Raw genomic sequence first — 22,450 nt, 5'->3', positions numbered from 1 at the left:
AACACTATCAGGGTGTGTTTCTTATGTGTTTACTTTGTGTTCTTTTTTTCCCACCGGAGTCTCTTACCTTTCTACGCACCTGCTGCTCTTTGGCCGAGTGAATCTTGACATGTTTACGTAGAGAGCTGGGATCTGTGTAGCGCTTGGTGCAACCGGGGATCTGACATGCATATGGTTTCTATGAGCAGACAGAAAACATTTCACATCAGTGGACATCCATCTAAATTAGGTACATGGCAACAAAAGACCAGGAGTACATGAAAAACAGTTGGAAAAGATAGCACAAACAAGAAAAACGAAGCTCCATGGTTTGATATGTTGAAATGAAAGGAAAGTCCTACCTGTCAGCTGGGAAAGATAACGTCGTTGAAAGTAAAAGGAGGAGCAGAAGAAAGGAAAGAAAAGACAAACACAAATGATTACAATATGTTACTGCACGGCATGACAAACTTGTAGTTTGTACTCGTCGGCCAGAATATTATGACCACCTGAACTGTGTCGGGCCCTTTTTGCAGCTTCATTTGTCTCTAACTGCTTGTTTATCAGATCAGACCACAATGCCCTGTGTTAATTCACACATGCATATATATAATTTAAGTTTCATTGTCGTTTAAATGTAATTTTGTATCTGTGAACATCAGCTGAGGCTGCGCCGTAGGTCGCCATAAAAGGGGCCAACGTGTCAGAACTATTGATTGTGAAATTTTGCACTGGCATAATATTTCTTCATCATTTTATGAAGCACATTTTGAAATCAAGCTAATTTTTAACCCTCCTGTATTACTAATCCGAAGGAGTAAGTATTCCCTTCCGAGAAAACGTTCCGTCTTCAAGACTATAAGTTAGCCATTAAAGTGTAAGAGGATATACATCTTTATTAGCTCAGCCTCTATACCTCACTGCTCTGTCTAAATAGCTTGTTATTCTAAGCCACTAACGGTGCCACTCATCTCCACCATGTTTGTTTTGCCATTGGGTAGCCTCCTAAAAAAACAAAAAAAAAAAAAAAAAAACAGGCGCAACTTCTATGAAGGATAAATATCATTTGAGCTTGAATGTAATTTTGTTTTTAAGTGTTTCTGGCAGGCAGGTGGCCGGGCAGGCGCAGTGAAGCCTTTAGCAGGGTGTTAATGTGAACCCTTAAGCTTCAGCTCCCAGATTAGTCGTATCATTTGTCCTACCGTGGAAAGAGCGAGTAAAGTACGAAAAACTTTCAAAGACGGAATAACACACGTCTGCATTCACCACACTGGATTTATGAAAGGAATTTTCTATGACGTGTGTCAAAAACAAGGGTTTGTTATTCAGTGCACATGGGAATCATATTCAATGCATTCAATTTTTCAGACAAAATACATGAAATATTTCACTTTGTCAGCGTTGGTTGTTTGGATTATTTTAAGGTTCAATGTTGCCTGAAATAAACAATATTCATTAAAAACATCAGAGTTTTGATAAAGGCTCAGGCTGTGTGTTGATTAGGCCCTGAAACAGTTTTTTTTAGTTTTCAGATAATTTAACATCAACACATTATTAAATTAAAATTACAAGAAAACAAGATATACAAAAAATATTCAAGAAAATAATAGAATATTTCAAGAACATACGACAATAATGATAAAAAATAAAAATAATGAAATAACAACTAGGTTAAATATAAGGTAAGCAAAATAAAAAAATAAAAAATTGGTAAACTTTCAGTATTATTTCAGTGTTTGAGGACAGGCTAAGTTATTTTTTTGTTTTTAAAACATAACTATGGACTCATTAATACAGTGCGGACATGCTAGCTGTGTACTACTCAATGCACTACTGTACCACTTTATTTTATCTATGTCTCAGGTCAGTTTTGTGCGGTTCAGGCTGTTGGGAATGCAAAGAAACACTGTGTCTGAAGTCGCCGTGTAGCTTTTGTCAGCAAAACAAAAATATGCTTTTAGGTATGTGATGTCAGTAAATGGAACCCCTTTAATTGCAGCTCAGTTGGTGTGAAGGTGGATATAAAGTGGGTGGTAAATTGAAGGAGTCACTGAGACATGACGAGCAGCAGCGATGGCTGACTCAGCCTTTCCTTCTCCTTCACACAGGTTCAGAGAAAACAGGCGAAGCTCTGTCTGAGGCAACAGCTTCCGTCCAAGTCTGCTCAGGTGTGAGCTGTGACGGAGCGTAAATGGCAGCCATCGTTTAATGATCTGTGGAGTGTCGCGATGAAGATTCGAGCGGCAAAAACGTCAGTGCAGCTTTTCAGACTGTCAGCTACAGCTAAGCTCTGCTGAGTGGAAAGATGGAGGAAAAAGTTGAGAAAGTAGAAGAATTCAGTACACACAATACACTCCAAATATGGCACATATCCTCGTCGCTGCTGCAAACCCTAATTCAAAGTTTCACGAAGGATAAACAAAGGAAAAGCACTGAAGTGAGGGAGGATTTGGACTCTGACCGTGTCGAGGTGAGTGCGCTGATGCTTGGCTCGGTCACTGGAGTTGCTGAAAGCTTTCTGGCAGCCGGGGTGCTGGCACAGATACGGCTTCTCGCCTGTGTGGCTCCTCAAGTGGATCTTTAAGTTCTCCAGGCGGGAAAAAGCTTTGTTGCAGCCTTCAAACTGTGAAGGAAGGAAGATATTATTATTATCATCATCTTTTCATTAAGCTGTGAATCCTGCCACACACTGAGACAGAACACACAGGAGAACATCAGTTATAATGAGCCTCACAGGAAGATTAAGGTTGGGGTCAATTACATTTTTCAATTACAATTATGTCTTCAAATATCCATGTTCAATTACAACACAATCACGATTACAGTGACCAGCATTTTGTCCAATAAAAATTACAACTATTATTTTCCCTCCTGAAAGTCAATTACAATTACATTCTTAATTACTAATTTTCAGTTACAATTAATCACAATTACTGAGCCTGAAATAAATACGCCCCCAAAATGATAAGCTTCCTCTTGTGTTAGCTTTCTGCTAGCATCTGTTACGATAGCGGGTCAGTTTTGACTCGGGATGCAACGGTACAGTTTTCCCACGGTTCGGTGTGCATCACGGTTTTTGGGCCACGGTAACGGTACGGTTCGCAATTGAAAAAAAAAAAATCGCAATTAGATTATTTTCCAAAATCATTCAGCCCTAACAGTATATATTATATATATATATACACACACACAACACATAAATTAATACATGCATATATGCAGACACACACATAAACAAGCACACACACATATACATAAACATACATATATACATGCACACTGTTGCGCGGATCAGCTTGTCAGGGACGTTCTGATTGGCTCTGAAGGCGGCATGAGCAGCGCATGGCACTGAGCCTGCACAACGTTTTGAAAAAGTTTTTTGATGGGGAAACGTACCGAAAATACCGTTGTTTGCCGTTGTGCATTGAACAGAACAGGGCGTATTGAACGGTTTGGTAAAATACCGAATATTGTTGCATCCTTAGTTTGGACCCGTGTCCTAAATCAGCTGTAAAATACACTAAAAATATTATCCATCATCCAATTTGTTTATCATCTCTTGGTTACCTTGTTAGGCTTCTTATATTATTCATCTAGTTATCAGTTATGATATGTATATTTTTAGTAGCAGTCCCAAAAGAAAATTATATAGAGGTAAAAAACTATTTTATATGGTTTAATAAATTAGTAATGTAACATATGAATCAATAATTGTAGTAAAATTAGTTATTTTTAAATTGTCATGTGTTATATTAATATTAATATTTTTGGGGTGGGCGTCCGAGCCTTTTTTCTGTCAATATACTCCTCGATTTTAATTATTATTATTTGTTTTAAATGGTAAAATGATGCTGAAGAGCAGTGACAGGAAATGGAAAAAGTTGGTACAAAACACATTTTAATAGTTGTTAACTACATGTATATTTATATGTGTATACAAAAATGTACGTGTATATGCATATGTATGTTTCTTGCATGTAAAGTGTTTATCTGTTACAGTATATAAACCATTTTGTGAAAGGAAGCAACCACTGATATTAAATTATGATACTTACAGGGGTGGGAACTTATAAGTTTACTTCCTCCCACTCCTTTTTGATTTTATGTACAGTATTATGTACATATGAAAGTATGTTAATTTGAAAAGAGTCATGTGTATATGTCAATAAAAAATCAATCAATCAATCAATCAATGTGAGTAAATCATAGAACTATATCAAGGTTCCCCAGTTTTGCATTTAATTAAATTGTAATGAACAGTTTTTGTAGAATGAGAATGAAATTCCATGTAAATTTCCATAGCATTACAATTACAAAGTCAATTATCTAACCTCAATTACATTTCAATTGTGATTACAACAGCAGCAGATCCTTTTAAGTACAATTACAATTACACCACATTTTGTAATTAATTATCAATTACGCGATTACAATGTCAATCAACCCCAACCCCAGTCGGAGGTCTTAAACTGGCCCAGAATGCTCTAAATGTGTATGTTTTTAACAAATATTTGCTCCTGAAATAAAGTTTGTAAGAACACAGAATTTCTCTGTGGATCTTGAATTAATCTGGTCATTTATAGACTTTTACCTATGATTTACATGTTTAACAGCATACTGTGTCAGAGCACCTGCCTCAAAGCTGCTCACTAAAGTGATGGGGAAACTGGAGTGTGCAGCACAGCAGCGTTAATGGGCTGTAATGCATAGCATGAGATAAGTGTTTCTGCCTTCTATAGCGTGTTGGACTGACAGGTGACAGCCACTGTAAACAAGCTCATTTCTCAACCAGCTTGGCTCATTTGATCCCAACCACTCAGCCAATGAGCACCACAGATTTGTTAACAACGTAAATGATTCATGAAGGTTCTCGCATGTCCGCCTCTGCTCCGGAGCAGAAAACATGGCCGACGACCGCTGAGGGAGGCCTGAGTCCCCGTCACCACCCCCTGCAAGGGCGGCTGTCTGAGTGGTAACCAGGGCGATGAGATGTTGATATTACATTTACAAATTCAGCCACTATGATGCAAAAAAAGGATTAGAGGAACATTGTTTATTGAAATAGGGTCCCCATTAATCTTCACCCTGGAGGAAATTGCCTAAAAAATGGCTCGTAATTGAATTGTGTGAGGCATAATCTTAATCTACGTTGAATTACCTTTGAAATGATATGTCACATGACTATGTTCCCATAAATTTGGAAATGAATGGAAATGGTCGCAAATAAATGAGAAAATGACTTTCTTTTTTTTCTCTTTTGGGGCCCCCTAGGCGCCAAATCAAAAATCGGGCTCAAGCGTCGATGCGTACACATCCATTGATTATACCTACCAAATTTCAGCCCAATCCGTTCACGAATAACAGAGGAGTAGCGATTTGAATTAGTGTGCACAAGAAGAAGAAGAAGAAGAAGAAGAAGAAGAAGAAGAAGAAGAAGAAGAAGAAGAAGAAGAAGAAGAAGAAGAAGACGACGATGACGAGTGCAGTAGCTCAGCCCAAAAAAGGCTCCTACACCCACAGAATCATTAATACCAATATTTTCATTGCTTAGGAAGCCTAACAATGTAAGAGATGAGAAACAAATTAGATGATAGATCATATTTCTTAGTGTATTTACAGCTGATTTAAGACATGGGTCAAACTGACCCGTTATCATAAGAAACAGAAAGCTAACACAAGCTAACTTATTTATTAAAGGCTCAGTAATTGTGATTAATTGTAATTAAAGTTCAATAATTAAGAATGTAACAGTAATTCAAATTGAGGAAAAATCATTGGAATTTTAATTGTAATTGCAAAAAATATCGGTCAACGTATTCCTAATTGAGTTGTAATTGTACATGGACAATTAAAGACGTAATTGCAATTTTAAAATGTAATTGACCACAACCCTGGATGACAATAAAACTTTCATTTGCTTCCCATTCAAGTCTATCGCTGAATCAGCTTTATTTTATGAAATCTCACCACAAAAAAGCAGTTTTCATTTGCTGGTCTTTAGTGGTCTTTAGTGGTCTTTACTGGTCTTTAGTGGTCTTTAGTGGTCTACTACTTGTACCCTGACCTTTAGTGAAGACCGTTGACAGGTCAGGTTACGTCGAAGGAGAGAGTGACACCATTTTTCTAATGGGTTCTTCATCTACATGGAGGCTCAATCCTTCCTCCATTCACTCACAGCAGAGGCTGGTGCTTCTATTCACTCAGGCTCCATTTAATACGGGAGAAACCTAAGCCTGTCATGGTAGAGCCGTTTTGGGTGGCCGTGCTGATCGTTTGTGTGTGTGTGTGTGTGTGTTTGAAGGTCTTAATCTGCACAATCATGGCCAAAAGACACACGCAGCTTCTCATGAAGATTGAAGGAGGTTTCGAGCTGATGAGTTTAGAGGGTAAAGCTTTACCTTTCAGTGTTTAGACTCAAACTCTCTCAAACCAACAGTTTATCAGCTCTAAGTAAGGCTTCAAATTCATAATTCAACACTGGAAAAGAAGAGTGTTGGACAAGCTACTGAAAAACATTATTTATTCATTTTAAGTTCATGAAAATGTCAATAAATCTCTTTAATTAATAATTATCTTAAAATATTTAATTACTTTAAAAGTTTGTTTTTTTTTTTTTTTTTACAAAACTAATGCTTAAAAATAACATTACACAAACATAACCTCCTTTTCTAAATGCTAATTCTGGCTGTTGACTCTCCTTTTATTATGTACTATATTATATTTATATTCTAGTTATCCACCAATGCAATAACATTAAACATCAGTTTCCTCAGTCCAGATATGTATATGTATTTTAGTAGCAGTCGCAATAGAAAATCATAAGAAAAAAGACTATTTTAATAGGCTTAATAAATTACTAATGTGACATTATATGACTCGGTAATTGTAGTAAAATTACATCTTTTTGAATTGGAATGTGTTGCCTTGCTCGATGCTGGAATAGTAATAAATTATTATACTGTAACACAATACTTCACATTACATCACTGTCCAAAACAGAATAGAATTTCATCTCATCAGTACGAAAACAATAAAAAATAAATACATTTTATGTTTTAAAGTAATTCCTTAACAATCAATTTGACAAACTTTGCATTTAGTTTAATTTCAACTATTAAATATTAATGAACCATTATTTTGTTTAAATACACCCCTCAGCACGTTAATGAGACTGCAGCCATACATTTCAACAAGAAACAAAAAGAACATTTATAAAATATATTTTATACTTGTTCTTTATTTTAATTCATTTTAGTTATATTCATTTATCAGGGACAATCATTAATGAACAGAAAGCACTAATTCTCTCACTGTAAACCATGTGTATTCATTGGTAAACCTTCCATCTTACTGTACAAGGGCACTTATATGAATCCACTATGACTAAAGGCTCATTTTACATAACTCCAAATAATCCCACACGTACAAACCAACTCTTTTTGAAGGCGGTTTCGTCCCTGCCATATCTGTCATCTCTCAAAACTTTGACATAACTGAGTTTGAACCAACATGTGTGATACGTCATGTACAGTTTACCATAATACACCACTGACACTGGGACAATTATTGTTGGATACCAACAATATTTGGAGTGCAAACACAATATTTGATTTGTAACCATATGTGATAAATATTAGAGAAAAAAAAAGCTAAAAATGTGACAGGACTTGTAATGAAGTAAGTTTTATGGTTATAGCTTTTCTTGGAGCAATGGTTTGTATTTGAAACACATCTAAAGTGAGTCCACTTTTCCCCCAACGATTGTCAGGTTTTATTCTCTCACCTTGATATTGATGCAGTGTTAAGGACGGCTAGACAGGCCTCCAATGAGAGGCTCTGTATATTTTGTAAGCATTTGAAGTGCGGCCTTGGATAAAGCTCAGCGGCTGTGTGCTAATGTTGACACAAGGTGCACCAAAGTGCTGATGAGAAATGAAGGAAAGGTGCAACACGATCACAGCTAAAAAAAAAAAAAAAAAAAAATGTTTGACAGGACGGCACCGCAAACTTTCAGCGCTATAGACTGACATGAAAGACACGGAGAGGATATGGACACATGTGGTCCAGGTTGGTGGAAAAAGTCTTGGAGAGTTCACATCACACAATGCTGCTGCTGCTGCTGCTGCTGCTGCACAGTAGAAATATATATTATTCTTCACCAGCGCCAATCCAAAGAGTTTGGGCGACGGCGGTGACGGTGAAAGTTTATAAAAATCTCAAGAGCAGGAGGAATAGTCGACGCCGCTACCTCAGGACCTGACAAACCGGGTCCATCCACAGGGCTGAAATAAGACGCCGCTCCTTTAAGTTTGGAAAACAAACATGGCTGTTATTGACGTGCCGATGTGTGTATTTATGTATGAAGGTATAATCGCTCTTTCATTGCTTTCTTTTCCACAATACAAATTTCCAGCTAAATTATAGTTTGGGGTCCACGGAGGAGAGCGCGTTAATCGTGTAGAGCGTGTTATTACTGCGGTAGCGAGAGATGGCCCGAGTATGAGGTTTCCCTGCCTGCTGAGAAACCAACATGTACTCCTCCAGGCATGGATGTTACCCAGGAGGTCAGATGTTTAAGCGTGGCCAATACGCAGCTTTTAAATGGCTTCTTTTATTGAATCCAGAAGCTGTCAACTTAATTTTGGATGTCAGAGACACACAGCACTGCTCAAATACAAAACACCACTGGTGGTATGGATGCCAGCACAATTAAGTGAGCATAGTTTTAGCCTCGTTTGAGAAGAAAAAGCTGATCACAGGTGCTGTATGGATAAACTTTACACTGTAAACCTGAATAAGTTACCAGAACTAAACACAATTTAATCTATTGCCTCAATTTTTGTTAAAGCTGATTAACTTTAAAGTCCATTTTTTCCAGAAATTAAAAGGTTGAATGACTGGGTACTTGTACCTTTTGATAACAGTTGAAAAAAAGTGCTATATAAATTTAAAATAATCCCAATCCAACAGAAATAAGTATCAGAACAGAACAGAAATAAATATCAAATAATGACTGTTTTTTTTCCGTTTTTCATGTTTTTGTTACATAATGAAAAATGAATGAACGAATGATACACGGATTCTGAATAAATACACACACCTGATTTTTTTTTTTTTTCCCACAAAGCCACAGTGAGCCACAGCAGAGGGATGAAAGAGCCACGTGTGGCTCCAGAGCCATGGGTTGCAAACCTTTGGATATACCAACAGGGAGGTCCTGCTCCATTCTAAGATAGAAATGTGTCTACTTATAGTAGAGAGGCTGGATAAATTCATACATTTGGTGGTCGTAGTTTATGACTCACCATTGATTTTAGCTTTAATCTTACCAAGGAAAACACTAGAAGAGCTTGAGCTAATCACATTAATTGCTTTAAACATGTTTAGTTTTCCTCTCGGTCTAAGGTAAACCTGCAGATGACAAGTGAAGGGGAGAGGGCAGAGTCCTCACACACAGACTTCAGCCCCGTTTGACACCATCTCAGCCCACAGTCGGGGGTGAATCAGTAGCTCAGTAAACATTGGGGGTGACAGCAGGGTCCTGACATGGCTGAAAGGGTCCTGACATGGCTGAAAGTGTGGACGGGCAGCTGATCACAATAGACAGACTATGGGCCTGGTGGTGCAGACTGCTGTGGGTGCGTCATGCCTGAGGCCTTCATGGGAAATGACTGCTGACTGGCAGAGAAAAGGCTAAACACCGTCAGGGCTAAAAGGCAGCAGTGTACCGCAATCCTCGCCGGCTGCGGCTTTTTAGCAAAGCAGGAGGATCTGCAGCCAGTGGGAACAAACGGGCCGTTATAGAGCGGGACATACGCATGCTGTCATGTTTAACAGAAACGTGATCAGGGAAGTCCATTCGATGAGGATGCAGAAAGACTACTGAGCACAACTTTAATATTTACAAAAAACTAATTAAGTTCTTCTTTTAATATTGACAGATTCCTTTTTTTTTTTAAACTACTACTCTGATAATTAGCATGAAAATCCCTAATACTCATGTTTATGACCAAATTTAATCTCCTTTTAGTGAAATAATCCCCACAGTATATTTTAGGATAATTAGATTTACGAAATATGTTTGCTTTTCTTCACTCAAAAGCCTGACAGATTTAATGAAGGGCTGAAAAACACGTCCAACCAAACATAGCAGGAATCAAAGAGCAGCTTGTAAAAAGTTATAAGTCTGGAGGAAAAATAGGTTGCGGTGAGACGAGATGATTTATCACAAGGTGTCTTTCTCTGCACTGACCAATGAGGAAAACCACCAACACTTCAAGTCCTGTTCAGATTTGAGGCCGCAGAGCTCAGTGGCCCCGGCTGCAGATGGAATCAACATGTGCATTTAATCTGCCTGCTTCCAAATGCCCTGTGGCAACCACAGCAAAGAGCAGAACAACGTAAATGGATGAAATTATATCCATATGATTCAACGAGACAGCTAAGGAGAGGCAGGTTTTTCATGCGCTTTGTCAGGATACTAAATGAAACACAGCTTGGCTAAAACATTTGTATTACATAGTTTACACATATCATTTCCACTGCGAATTGGAGTCATTGTTTCATCCTGGTTTGTCGTGAATAGAGCTTTAACTCGAATAAAGACCTCATTTGTGCTTCATTGCACATCCTTCCTTTGCACATCTCTACAACGTCAACTGTTCGCCATCATTTTGGAGGCTTTAATTGACTAAATGTTTAATATATGGGCACATTGATCAAACGACTGAGCGGGGCAGGGTGATTTCCAGATGTGAATGAACACAGAGCACAACCTGAAATTGGTGGGAGGAAGTAGTCATGTAAATGACTAATGAAATTGTTCTTAACAGCCATTTTGCACTCATGCCTGAACCAGTTTGGGGCCAAATTAAAAACTACCCGTATGCCTGAACAGGAAGCATTCCTATGATGGCTAAATGGGAGCTGCTCTAATAATGAGCCAGCCCAGCTGTTTGGTTCTTCTCGCAGACTCTTAGTCAAAAATTGAGGAGGAAATGCATTGATGGATTTAAACCCTTGTTCCTGCTTTGGAGGCCTGGCACGTCGACACACAACAACACAGCCAGCTTTCATGGAAGCACTTAACCTGCTGCGATACGCAGGCGGTCACCCGAACGAAGAGCCACTACGGCCCTGCATCAGATTAGAAAGCTAAGATGTGATTTCCTCTTGAACCAGGCAGCCTGGGGTTTACAGGTTCATCAGGTTGAGGGGGGGCGGGCGAGGAGAAAAGGAAAACAGGGTCACATTCTCAGGGAGGTGAAGCAGGCTGACACGGATAAAGATGTGTATTGTGTGGAATCAAGAACACTAGCAGCAAAACCAAAGCTAATTCACCCCCCCAACAACATATTTAACTTTCTCTTCGGACACAGACTAGAGGTGTCAAGGACTGATTTTCACAAAGAGATACATGACACTCAACTGTATGAATATGTGCCAGATGTCGAGGTAACTTTGAAGCAGACTAATCATAACAAACACTGGATTGTGTTTCAGAACACATCCAGAATCATTTCTCCCAGTGTGAAGCACAAGTTAACAGACTGGAATATACTGACATGTATCATTTAATCACACCAGGCTTCAGAGAGGCAGATTTCATATGTTATATAAATTAGGGATGTCCTGATCCAACTTACAATACGATACCAATATTGCATCAATGTGTGTTGGTCGATACCAGCATGAATCTCACATACATTTATTACTTTATTTGTATTGTGAAATGTTAGAAAATGCTTGATCAAGTGATATTACTCTATTAATATATTATTTCTATAACAGAGAACAATAGTCAGCAATAGTACGTATGAGAAAAACTGACCCATTTATTAATAATACCAACGGGTTACCGTACATACATTTTAACTTTAAAAATATATTCTACAATTGAATAAAATAAATTTGGAAATAAAAATAAAAACAGCAATAATGATATTTTTAAAGTGTAAAATAACCACTAGTTTAACTTAAATATAAGAATATTTTACATTTGAATAGATTAAATGAGATGAACCTGAAAAATAATCCCCCCCCCCCCCCCCCCCCCCCCCCCCCCCCGCCCCCCAATAAAATCAATAAAAAAATGGTACTTTTAAAGTGCAGAGTTATTTTTTTTTACAGTAATTTCTGTCAGCGGCTGGATAGAAGTGCTGAGAGATTTTAGATGCAGGCCAATATAATCCAACCTGATTTTTTTTATGCATGTATCAGACTGATTTTCTGATATAAATGGGGACACCCCTAAAAGAAAATATGATTTTACAACTTTAGGAATGAGTTTTTGAAACTGCTGGCTTAGTCTCATGACATCCTGTGTAAGTGAACCATTAATCGTGGCTAATTAGAGTGCAGTGCAAACCCTCCATGGTCACGGCCGTTAGTAACCATCAAGGCATTAATTATAAACCCATTCACGAAACCCGAACCTGCCATGAAAAAGACAGACTGGGGGTTAAGCAATGAAAATCCTAAACATGATCTGTGTCCCAAGCCGGCGCCTAGACTGATGTTACTGGCAGTCAATACAGGATTCTATTTGATGGGCCCAGGAGTGTCGGCATCCTCTGACACCCACTCTTCTATCCATTCAGCACCTTTCACTCACACTTGCCTCTATTCTGACTCTCATTTTCCTCTCTGGCTTTATTTTCCTCCTGTCTGCCAAGAGACTCTGCTACCTCTACAAAGGAGGCTTCACAGGTTTATTATGGGAGGTATTTCTGATCGACAGAAGCTAATTTACTGAGTACTGATAATGAAAAGAAAAGTCAATTCTTTAATGATGTTTATGGATGCCTTTATATACTGTACGTTAGTAATCTAACTTCATCTAATTCATTGTGCTTTTTTTAAACTAATTTTATATTTTCAAAGCTAATGTACGAAAAAACCAAAACAGGTTTTGAAGAATGCGGATGCTAATTAGTACAACAGTTGACACAAAAAATCCAAACACAAAATGAAAGATATAATCAACAACAAGAACCCTCGGAGAGTGCACTTAACCTTCCGCAGAGCACCAAACATCCTCTTTGTCACATAATTGGTGTTTATCTGGATCAGTTATCCTAATAATGGATAACTTATCATAATGCTCACACTGCTTCACACCATTTACACTGATGTCCACCCCATATATCATGACGCGCGACCAGTACAAGACGAAACCTCGTCTGTAGTGGTAGCATTTCAGAGCATGGAGGATGCCGCAAAACGTTTAATGTTAACCCAACCACTAGAAATGAGTGCATCATGTTTTTCCTGCAGTCTGTGTCTTCTCCTCGCCCTCCGAGGGCTCTTTTTTCGGTTTCAGGTGTCTTGATGCTGGAGCTGGTGGTTCCTGATAGATGGCTCGTGGCTCAACTAGTCTGGGACACTCAGATAAACTATTCTTCTATCCTATTCTGTTTGCCCTCCTGTTCACTAAACCAACCAGTCGAAGCGAATGGCTGCCACCTCTGAACCTGGTTCTGTTGGAGATTTCTTCCTATCAAAAAAAGGGAGTTTTTTCTTCCCACTGTCGCTAAATGCTTGTTCATGTGGATCTTGTTGGGTTCTTTCTTTCTGGCTATAGACTCTTTTAGATGACTTTGTTGTCATTTGCGCTAAATAAATAAAGTTGAATTGAATTGAATCATGATACCCTGATCATTCACACTTAAAGGCTTAGAAGAAATGTATATCCCCATTAGTAAGTCCTAATGTAAGGGCACCCCCATTTGTATAAAAAATCGCAATGAAATGTGCAATCTGCATCTGATCTGGATGAAACCTGGTAGAGTAATTGAAGAACCAAGTCAACATAACTGAGTCAAATAAAGATTGGTCAATTACAAACTGAGATATTAATTTAAAAAAATTTCGCCAATGATAAGGGATAGTGATTTTTATATTTGCGAAACTAGTCCAGAATACGTATATTAATCCGGATACCCTCCAAAATGTAATGAAATCATCCGTGGGGTAAGGTCTATCTTTGGGTAAAATGTTGTCAAAAATCCTGCTTACAGACAAATAAACAAATAAATAAAGGCTGGTGAAAATATCCTTGGTAGCGGTAAAAACATCAACCTGCAAAATTACAAGTATCAGCTCAGAAAACCACTGGCTGACAGTCGTTGCTTTAAGGCTCACAACTTAAGTGGTGACACTATTTTTTATATTCCATCTGATTTGAGGTACGTATATTCTAATCTTATCCAAATGATCGAATACCAAGTTTAAAATGTTGCTGTAGCTGGACTTTTAAGGTGAAGAAATAAAACTCTTCCTTCTTTCTAGCCCACATTGACCACACAATGCAAGAGTTGACTCAGCTGTCTTTGAAGCACACACTGGAGACTCCATAACTCTGAAGTGACAGCGAATAACAACTACAGCGACCTGCAGTAAGTTGCCAAACCAAATACCTTGATGCCAAAGGTACCTTAAGATTTACAATACTTAAACCAGTAAACTGAATTGAAGGGGTGACCGTTACATCGTGGCACAATGCCACAATGTAACACAATGCCACAATGTCCTCTGCTGCCTACAATGCCAGCCAGGGTAGTTCAATCCACCCCTTCATATTCTAAGATTGGGCTCTTTCCTGCCTGGACGCCTCAGGGTCCAGTTTCTAGTTATGAGTTCAGTTATGGGTGGTCGACATATGTCAGAATGTACCTCGACACCCCGTGTGTTGAGTCAGATCATGAAACAGCAAGAACATCTCCATTCATTCACATGGTGAGTCATCAGTGGACCACATTTTTGGTGTACACCTTTCCATTCATATACAGTATTTCAGTCAACACTCACAAGAAACATTTTTTTTAACAAGTATGAAACTTATTTTCTTGCCTCTGGTCTGTTTTTCACTCATCGAAAACACCAACAGTGAAAATTCCCAGGATTCCACAAGCCTTGGTATTCCTCTGTAAATATTTTCACATTCATACAATAGTTTATTTAAGTTTCCCATCAACCATATATTTATGATTGGAGTAATATAAGAACATAACAGCTTTTTCCCCATACACAATAATTATTTAGGGACTGCAGCGGAAATCATGCACAACCTGAACTACATTTGCAAAATATTGTAACTTGTCTTTTGTTAGTTTTTCCTTGTCATGGATCCTGATGGCAACTGAAGTGTGACAGAATGACGGACTGTTGTTATGAGAAATAAAAAGGATGTGTTTTTGTATCTTTAATTATGGTAAAATATGACCAAATATGACCATTACATCAATGTAATGTAAGGGAACATAAGATAAGAGGCAGATGACGCTAACAATGAAAACTGCATCAACTCTTTTATGTTCCTTTTGTTGGTGCACTAAATTACTAAGAAAAAGCTTACTATAGCAGACAATAAGTCTCCTTCAAACCTTTTTTTTAATAATCTGTTGCTGCATCCATAATTTAAAACGGATTCATCCCAATTTAAGCCTTGGCGGAGCGCTTAATCCTTTCTTGTCCAAGAGTATCTTTTTCTGAGCTCTTCTGGCTCGTCCAGTGACACATTTCTGACAGATTCCTCACAACCAAATGTTATTTTCTTCAGAAAGAAAGTTGCATCAAAGAGTTGCATCTTTACTACGTGCTGGCAGCTCTTAGTTACGGAGTGTAAAAAAAACCATTACTTTTACTCACTGATTCTTTGATTCATGACATTAGGAAAGTAAGATGCATTGGATGAATTCTGAATTGAATGAAAATGGATTAAGGCTATGTCCGACACTGAGTATTTAAATTTGAAAGTGTGTGTTTTAGGTAGGGCTGAACGATTTTGGAAAATATTCTAATTGCGATTAGTATCTAGCGAAGTAGTATCTGCTTTAACCAATTGAAATTTTTTTAGGTAAATCAAACTCCCAACAAACTTAAAATATATTACTAAAAAAAAAAATTTGCAGCCTTTGTGCTTAGAAAATCAAGTTTCGTGATATCGCGATAACATCACAAATGCAATTAATCGTTCCGTTCATCCTTATATTTTAGGTGGATGAGAGGGTGGATCTTAGGTATAAAGCATACATATAAAAGCTGCAGAAGCATATCATAAATTATGACATTAGTAACTAAAAGTAGTAAAGGAGTATTTTAATGAACATGTTTAATCCAAGCAAAGATAAAGTTGAGCTTTTCTTATTTGTGTTTGGATTGTGCACCAGCTAAAAGTCATAGCTTACATCTTATTCCTCCGTTCCAGCTTATAGCCCAATACCACTGCAGTGGCTGTAAAATCTGGCCCCATTATTTTACTACAAGGACACATATTTTAGTTGTATTATTTCTAATTTTCCATGCTCCCACTCTCTAATGGGCATTTGGAAACATGCAGAATGTCACAGGATAAATAAACCCAAAGGCTGACCTTGGACAGCCTGGTTCGCCTCTGACAAACACTTAACTTGGGTCCACATACAGTGCATACCGAACCACTTATCATGGTTAATGCTTTGTGATGAAGCCAAAAAGGTCCTTTTTAAGATGACATCAGTGGAACTGAATCGCCTGCATGGCTCTGTTCCTTCTACTGTCACTTTATCCCCGAAACATTCAAATTAAAGATGGCACACTGAGCACATAGCACCACGGTGCATAATTTAATCTTGACACTATGGATGTAAACACCTCTTTGGTGACTCAACTGACCCGTACTTTCCCCCAGTGTTTATTTTGTACGGTAGCAAGCCAGTTTAGCCGACGCGTTATCCTCAAACCTGCACTAGCATGGCATGATGGGAGAATAGAGCTCTCAGTTAAACCCAATAAAGGTGGTAATATGTATGTAATAACAAAATCTGACACATTTTTCATGTCTTTTGTTGTAAACAGGCGTTTCATTCGAACAGACGTTTGAAAAAGTCCTACGGCTGTTAGAACCTTGTTCGTATCTTTGCATCAGCCCTCTGAATGAGATGGGGGACCTGAAAACACACAAACACACACACCTGCATGTACGCACACACACACACACAAACCTCATAGCTCTGGTGTATTAGTAAACTGATCAGGCTGAGTGGAGAGGTTAAACTGATTATGGTTTCGAATGGGACACAATTATGACACAATCTCTGTGCAATGTATGACCGGTCGCAGCACAGAGTCTTCAGGTTTCCTCGACCCAAAAAGTGATTTAACGTAGAGGAAACGGGCAAACTCAAAATACCGCATTCCATACAAATGCAATTAAAGTGCATCACATGTAGTAAGTCCTGCAGGCTTTGATATCTGGTTAGGGAGGTTGAAAGCAAAGTAGCTTTTGTTGACCTCCTGCAGTACGAGTTCACTAGAGATGCCTCAGTGCTACGAACATGTTTAGCATCGGTGCTACTTCTAATTCTAACTGTCTAATTACTGGCAACATGTTTAGAATTTTCAACATGGACTAAAATCAACAGAAAACCTGTTCCAGCAACTCAATTTCTTGCATTTTTTTTCAGTTTGTAACACTTTTTGGGGACAGGTACATGTTTTTTTAACAAAATGTTCTTTGTTCTTATGTTGCCAAATGATATAAATAAAAACAAGTTGCGCTACGTGGGAAGATAAACAATAGAATGTGTTTAGAGGTTCTTTGGCAACTCTTTATTGGAACAGGATAAAAAATCCCATTAACCTCAAATGCATAAAGGCTGTGAAAATGTGAGCATTGCATAACAACATACTGAACCTATTCTGACTGATAGACTAAAGATAAAATAGCTAGATGATTAAATTACTGTGGCGAACACGAACATGCCCCATCCAACACTTGTTTTTTTTTTTTTTTTACACATGATTTCAAGTTATTAAATGATTTTGGACATTTCCTTAAACATTTTTATCCAATGGTCCACTCTGTATTGGGTTATTTATTTGTGCACCTGTAGCCAACGTCTGCGTATTAATGCAAACACTGAAACACCTCACGCCGAACAGTGTTAGTTTGAATGCAGTCAGTGTCAAGTGTTTCACAGCTAGTCCCAAAGCCCAAATCTAAATGATAGATAGTAGGAGAGACAGCAATATGGAGGTAGGCCGTCCTACACAGGGAGGTTGTTGAGTACTGGATTACATTACTAGCAGAGATTGACTGGAAAACTTTTTGGTCCTGACAGGAAGTTGGCCTCCCTCACTCAGCAAAAAAAACCAAACGGTATTCATCGATCCAAGGGCTTTCAAAGCAAAGCCAAAGCATTCAGTGCGTCTGCGCCAGTAGTTTCATCATACAAACATCACATATGGACAACATTGTGTTACACACAGCGTGACAGCTGGAGTGCTGTGGACTGAAAGGGTGACATAGGATAGATTCAGGATGGGATAATGGACTTGAAGAGAGAAAATTAGCCTTTGCAGCTACCTGTAGAACTCAGGGTCAGAGTTAAAGCTGACACTGATTCATAGAAGAGTAGAAATGTCCGACAAGTAAAGTTCACGCGCAGGTATACGAACGATCCGAGATCTTTCTTTGATCATCTAGAACCTAGGTTCTCAAAGCGGGGTACGGGTATCCTCAGGGGTACACAAATTGTCACAGGGGTACTAGTACTAATGATAGGCTAATGCCAATGCAAAGCTAATGCTAGCTAATGCTAATGTCAGGCTACTGATATGTTAATGCTTTGTTGAAGCTAATGCTAGCTAATGCTAATTTTAATGCAAGGCGAACGCTAATGCTAGCAAATGCTAATGTTAAAGGTGATATCCGGAGTTTCTGAGAAATCTATGTTTATGTATCATTCTTTTGAAATGCAAAAAAACCTAACTAGTCTTTTACTAGTCATATACATTAATGTATATAAGTCCCTCCTTCGTCCTATAGACCCTTATACAAATGGAAACGATCGCCAAGTGCGCCCAGCCAATAGGCTTCAACTTCCTGTTTTTGAGACTGTCAATCAAAGTGAATGCGGAACTGTGCACGAAAACAAGGCTGCGCGTCACAACAGCAAACAGGTAAACATGATTTTGGCTCTTACCTGACCCATAGATCTATATCAATGCGACCTGACGAGACCTTGTTGTGTTCTGCGATGCGCAAGCAGAAAAGTAGAGGCGTGGCTTCTGGTAGATTGGCAAAGGCAGTGGGAGGAAGTGGAGCTGTTTAGGCTAATTTTAGCTAATGCTAATGGTAATGCAAGGCTAATGCTAGTGCTACCAAATGCCAATGTTACTGTTAAGCTAATGCTAATGACAGGCTAATTCTAGCTAATGCTAATGGTAATGCTAGGCTAATGCTAGTGCTAGCAAATGCTAATGTTAATGTTAAGCTCATGTTATTGTTAACTTATGCTAGCTAATGCTATTGATATGCTAATGCTAGGCTAATTCTAACGGTAATGCTAGGCTAATGCTAGTGCAGTATTCAATGACGTGGGCCAGCACCTGCATCCTCACTTACATTTTCTTTATGAAATGCAAATATTCTAGTTATGATTCCTCAACAGGATAGGTAAAAATCTGAGACAATTTTCACTGTAGGGCTACATAGTATATGACATTACAATAGTATGTTTTTTAAGTGTACAGAAGTAAGGGGTACATGATTTCAGGTTTAATGTCTGAAGGGGTACGTAATGTGACTGTGAAAAGTTTGGGAACCACTGATCGAGAAGTTTTCAGCTCTGTAACTTCAGGTATTTGTTTCCAGCACGCAGCAACTGTTAATGGGAATAATATTTGATTTTGGACCAATTGTGTTTAAAATAAATGTAATATCTATTTTACTCTCTTTTTCTGTTTTCGGTCTGAGCCTGAACTGGCACAGAGTTGTGCCAGTGTGAAATCCCTAAGAGAGGAATTGCAGTACAAGTTTGCTGTGCAGTTGTGCAATGACAATAAAAAGCGCTTCATGATTTATTCACTTTAAACTCACACACCCTTCTTATGCCACTTTTGGAATGGATTGCATGCAACATCAAGTTTGCTCTGCTGGTGGTGACTGTTCTTTTTATCATCGCCCAAGATAAAATAAAAACACACACATGCAAGGAATCAATTTTATGCATCTAATGATTGAGCAAACATTTTTTTGTACATTTCCTTTATTATTATGAAATTAAATTCATTATTAAAATAGTAAATAAATAAATATAAAATATAATGTCTGACTGACCAAAATGTCTCTTCTTAATATGCACATACATTAAGTATTAGATTCAATTCCATCATTTTTTGTTCATATCTGATTTTTTCATGTCAATATGAACAATACACTTCCATTTTTTTTTCAAATCCGACCCAGGCCACTTTAATATGTGGATTTAAATCTGATACGTATATGATATTTTGCAATACGACTGCTGTTTAAACGTCCTGGTCGCATTCTATACAATGTTTACGTCATCAAAACGCAAAAGCTTTATAATTCTGCTTCCCAGACGGGGGGGCAGGGGAGGGGGGAGACCCCGGTAAGGACGTAAGTAGAAAAGTAGACGGTGGAAGGAAAGAGTTCTTAAAATTATGTTAAACATATTACCAGTGCCACACATATCCATACCCATATTTACTTCCGTAAAACAGTTTGAGAACCACTTTTGTGCATGTGGGTCACTTCATTTTGTTCATACTCCAAAGTGATAGATGACGCATTTATTGTGTAAATATGAAAAATTAGATTTTTTAAAAATATCTGAATTGAGCATTAAGAACTACAGTGTTATTGTAGCACTATATTACAAAAAGTGCATACATTCAAACTGTCCAATTAAAATAAAAGAATAAATAAACAACCTTGTCAATCAGGACGAACTCAAACCGACCAGAGGTTTCCAGTTTCAGCAGCAATAAAAGGAAAAGTTGGATTATCACCCGAGGCTCAGTGTTAATTAGCTAATGGTGCTCCCTTGTTCTGTCTACGGCACCCGAGCCGATTGCCCACAAAACTCACATTACTTGGCAGCCGCCTGCAATCTAAATTTCAACATATGCTGCAGAGAGAGTTTGCAGCTTTCCTGCAAAAAAAAATCTGTGAATCTAAATATATACGTTAGCTGCTTTCACACAGCTGGAACAAGAGGAAATTCCATGATGTGTGCTACTTTCCAGCAGGCCTCGACATACATCCAACTTTCCTTCAACAACTGTGTGTGTGTGTGTGTGTGTGTGTGTGTGTGTGTGTGTGTGTGTGTGTGTGTGTGTGTGTGTGTGTGTGTGTGTGCGTGTGTGTGTGTGTGTTTGTGTGTGTTTGGCTGTTTGTGTGCATTTGGATGGAGTCCCATAAAGCTGTCAGAGCTGGCTGGGTTTTGTCATTGTGAAATAATGTGAGTGGCTTAACCTTTTTTTTTTACGCTCAATATTGGAGTAACAGAATTCTGCAAATCCATCCGTATTGAGGGGAATTTTCCTTCACTTTAAACATTTCCCCTAATCATAGCTTTACTTGCTGTATTAAAAACCTTGAGCCAATGTTATATTATAGGTTTTAACAGCCTTATACCAAATACTTCTTTCTGCCACAAAAATCTTTCTTTCAATACTATATGCTGCACATTAGGATTAAATGTGACATTCTCACCACAAAGTGTCAGATGCTGCTCTTTAGCCTGAAGTCCTGCTGCCATGTAAACATTCAGCTTATCCATACTGGGCCTCAGCGCTTTAGGACAGGGATGGGCAACTCTATCACAGTGGGGGCCAGAAAATGTGATTGTATCTGAGGGCTTCAACATTCATGTCAGCATTTAGAATAATGACCAATCAGAGCATTAATAGAGGGGGGAAAAGGTTTTTTTTTTTTTTTTAATGTTTTGTTAATTTTTAGTCATTTTGTAAGTCATTATGTGTTTTTTTTTTGTTATTTTTGTGTATTTTTCTGTCATTTTCTGTATTTTGGTTTTTGCGTTCTATATCTTTGGTGTGTTTTTATAGTCATTTTGTTTGTTTAAGTGGTTGTTTTGTGTATTTGAGGATTTTTTTTGTGTGTGTTTTTGTGCATTTCCCTGCCTATTTCTGTGTTTTCGGAGTTATTTTGTGTTTTAAGTTGGGCTTCATATTCCAACTTCTTGAGATACAATTTTTGGGGATTTGCATTGGGGGCCGCAAAAAATACACAGAGGACCACATTTGGCCCCTGGGCCGCCAGTTTCCCATGTCTGCTTTGAGCTAATTTATTCTTCCCTTTATAGCTCGGAGGGCCTCCATCAGACATTTCAATTCCACCCAACCAACCTTCGACTAAAAAGTAGAATAATATCAAAGTTCAGGAGCATGACAGGGTTGTTCCTGCTGGATATATTTTTAATATTTACGCAGACACAGGAAAAAAATTTAATAAACTAAAACAACAAGTGAATTAGGTATGAAACACAACAGGATATTGCAAAGAGATTATACTGTTTCCCTTTAGCCTATGTGTCCCGCAGTGCTGGCCTGCCTTACAAAACAACCGGCTCTAATTGGAAGGAGGAGTGGGAACAACTTACGGTACTTTTGAAAGGTAGCAAGACTTTTCTAGAGCCTCAAACGCAGAAAGAAACATGTAAAA

At 38.2% G+C, this 22,450-nt stretch overlaps 1 protein-coding gene across 2 annotated transcripts in view; it reads right to left on the bottom strand.

The window, feature by feature from the left end:
* glis1b (GLIS family zinc finger 1b) overlaps positions 1-22,450 on the bottom strand; it is a 94,691-nt gene that overhangs the window by 21,238 nt on the left and 51,003 nt on the right. The window contains exons 5-6 of one of the 2 annotated variants that reach the window (XM_028444551.1): positions 2,441-2,602; positions 68-178 (exon numbers count right to left, since the gene is read on the bottom strand). In XM_028444551.1, coding sequence (XP_028300352.1) covers positions 68-178; positions 2,441-2,602 — 273 coding nt within the window. The remainder of the gene's footprint in view (positions 1-67; positions 179-2,440; positions 2,603-22,450) is intronic. The other variant, XM_028444552.1, reaches the window with a different exon arrangement.

The sequence above is a fragment of the Gouania willdenowi genome, chromosome 4, assembly GCF_900634775.1.
Source record: "Gouania willdenowi chromosome 4, fGouWil2.1, whole genome shotgun sequence".
NCBI lineage: Eukaryota > Metazoa > Chordata > Actinopteri > Blenniiformes > Gobiesocidae > Gouania > Gouania willdenowi.
This window is presented reverse-complemented; position numbering and strand designations above follow the sequence as displayed.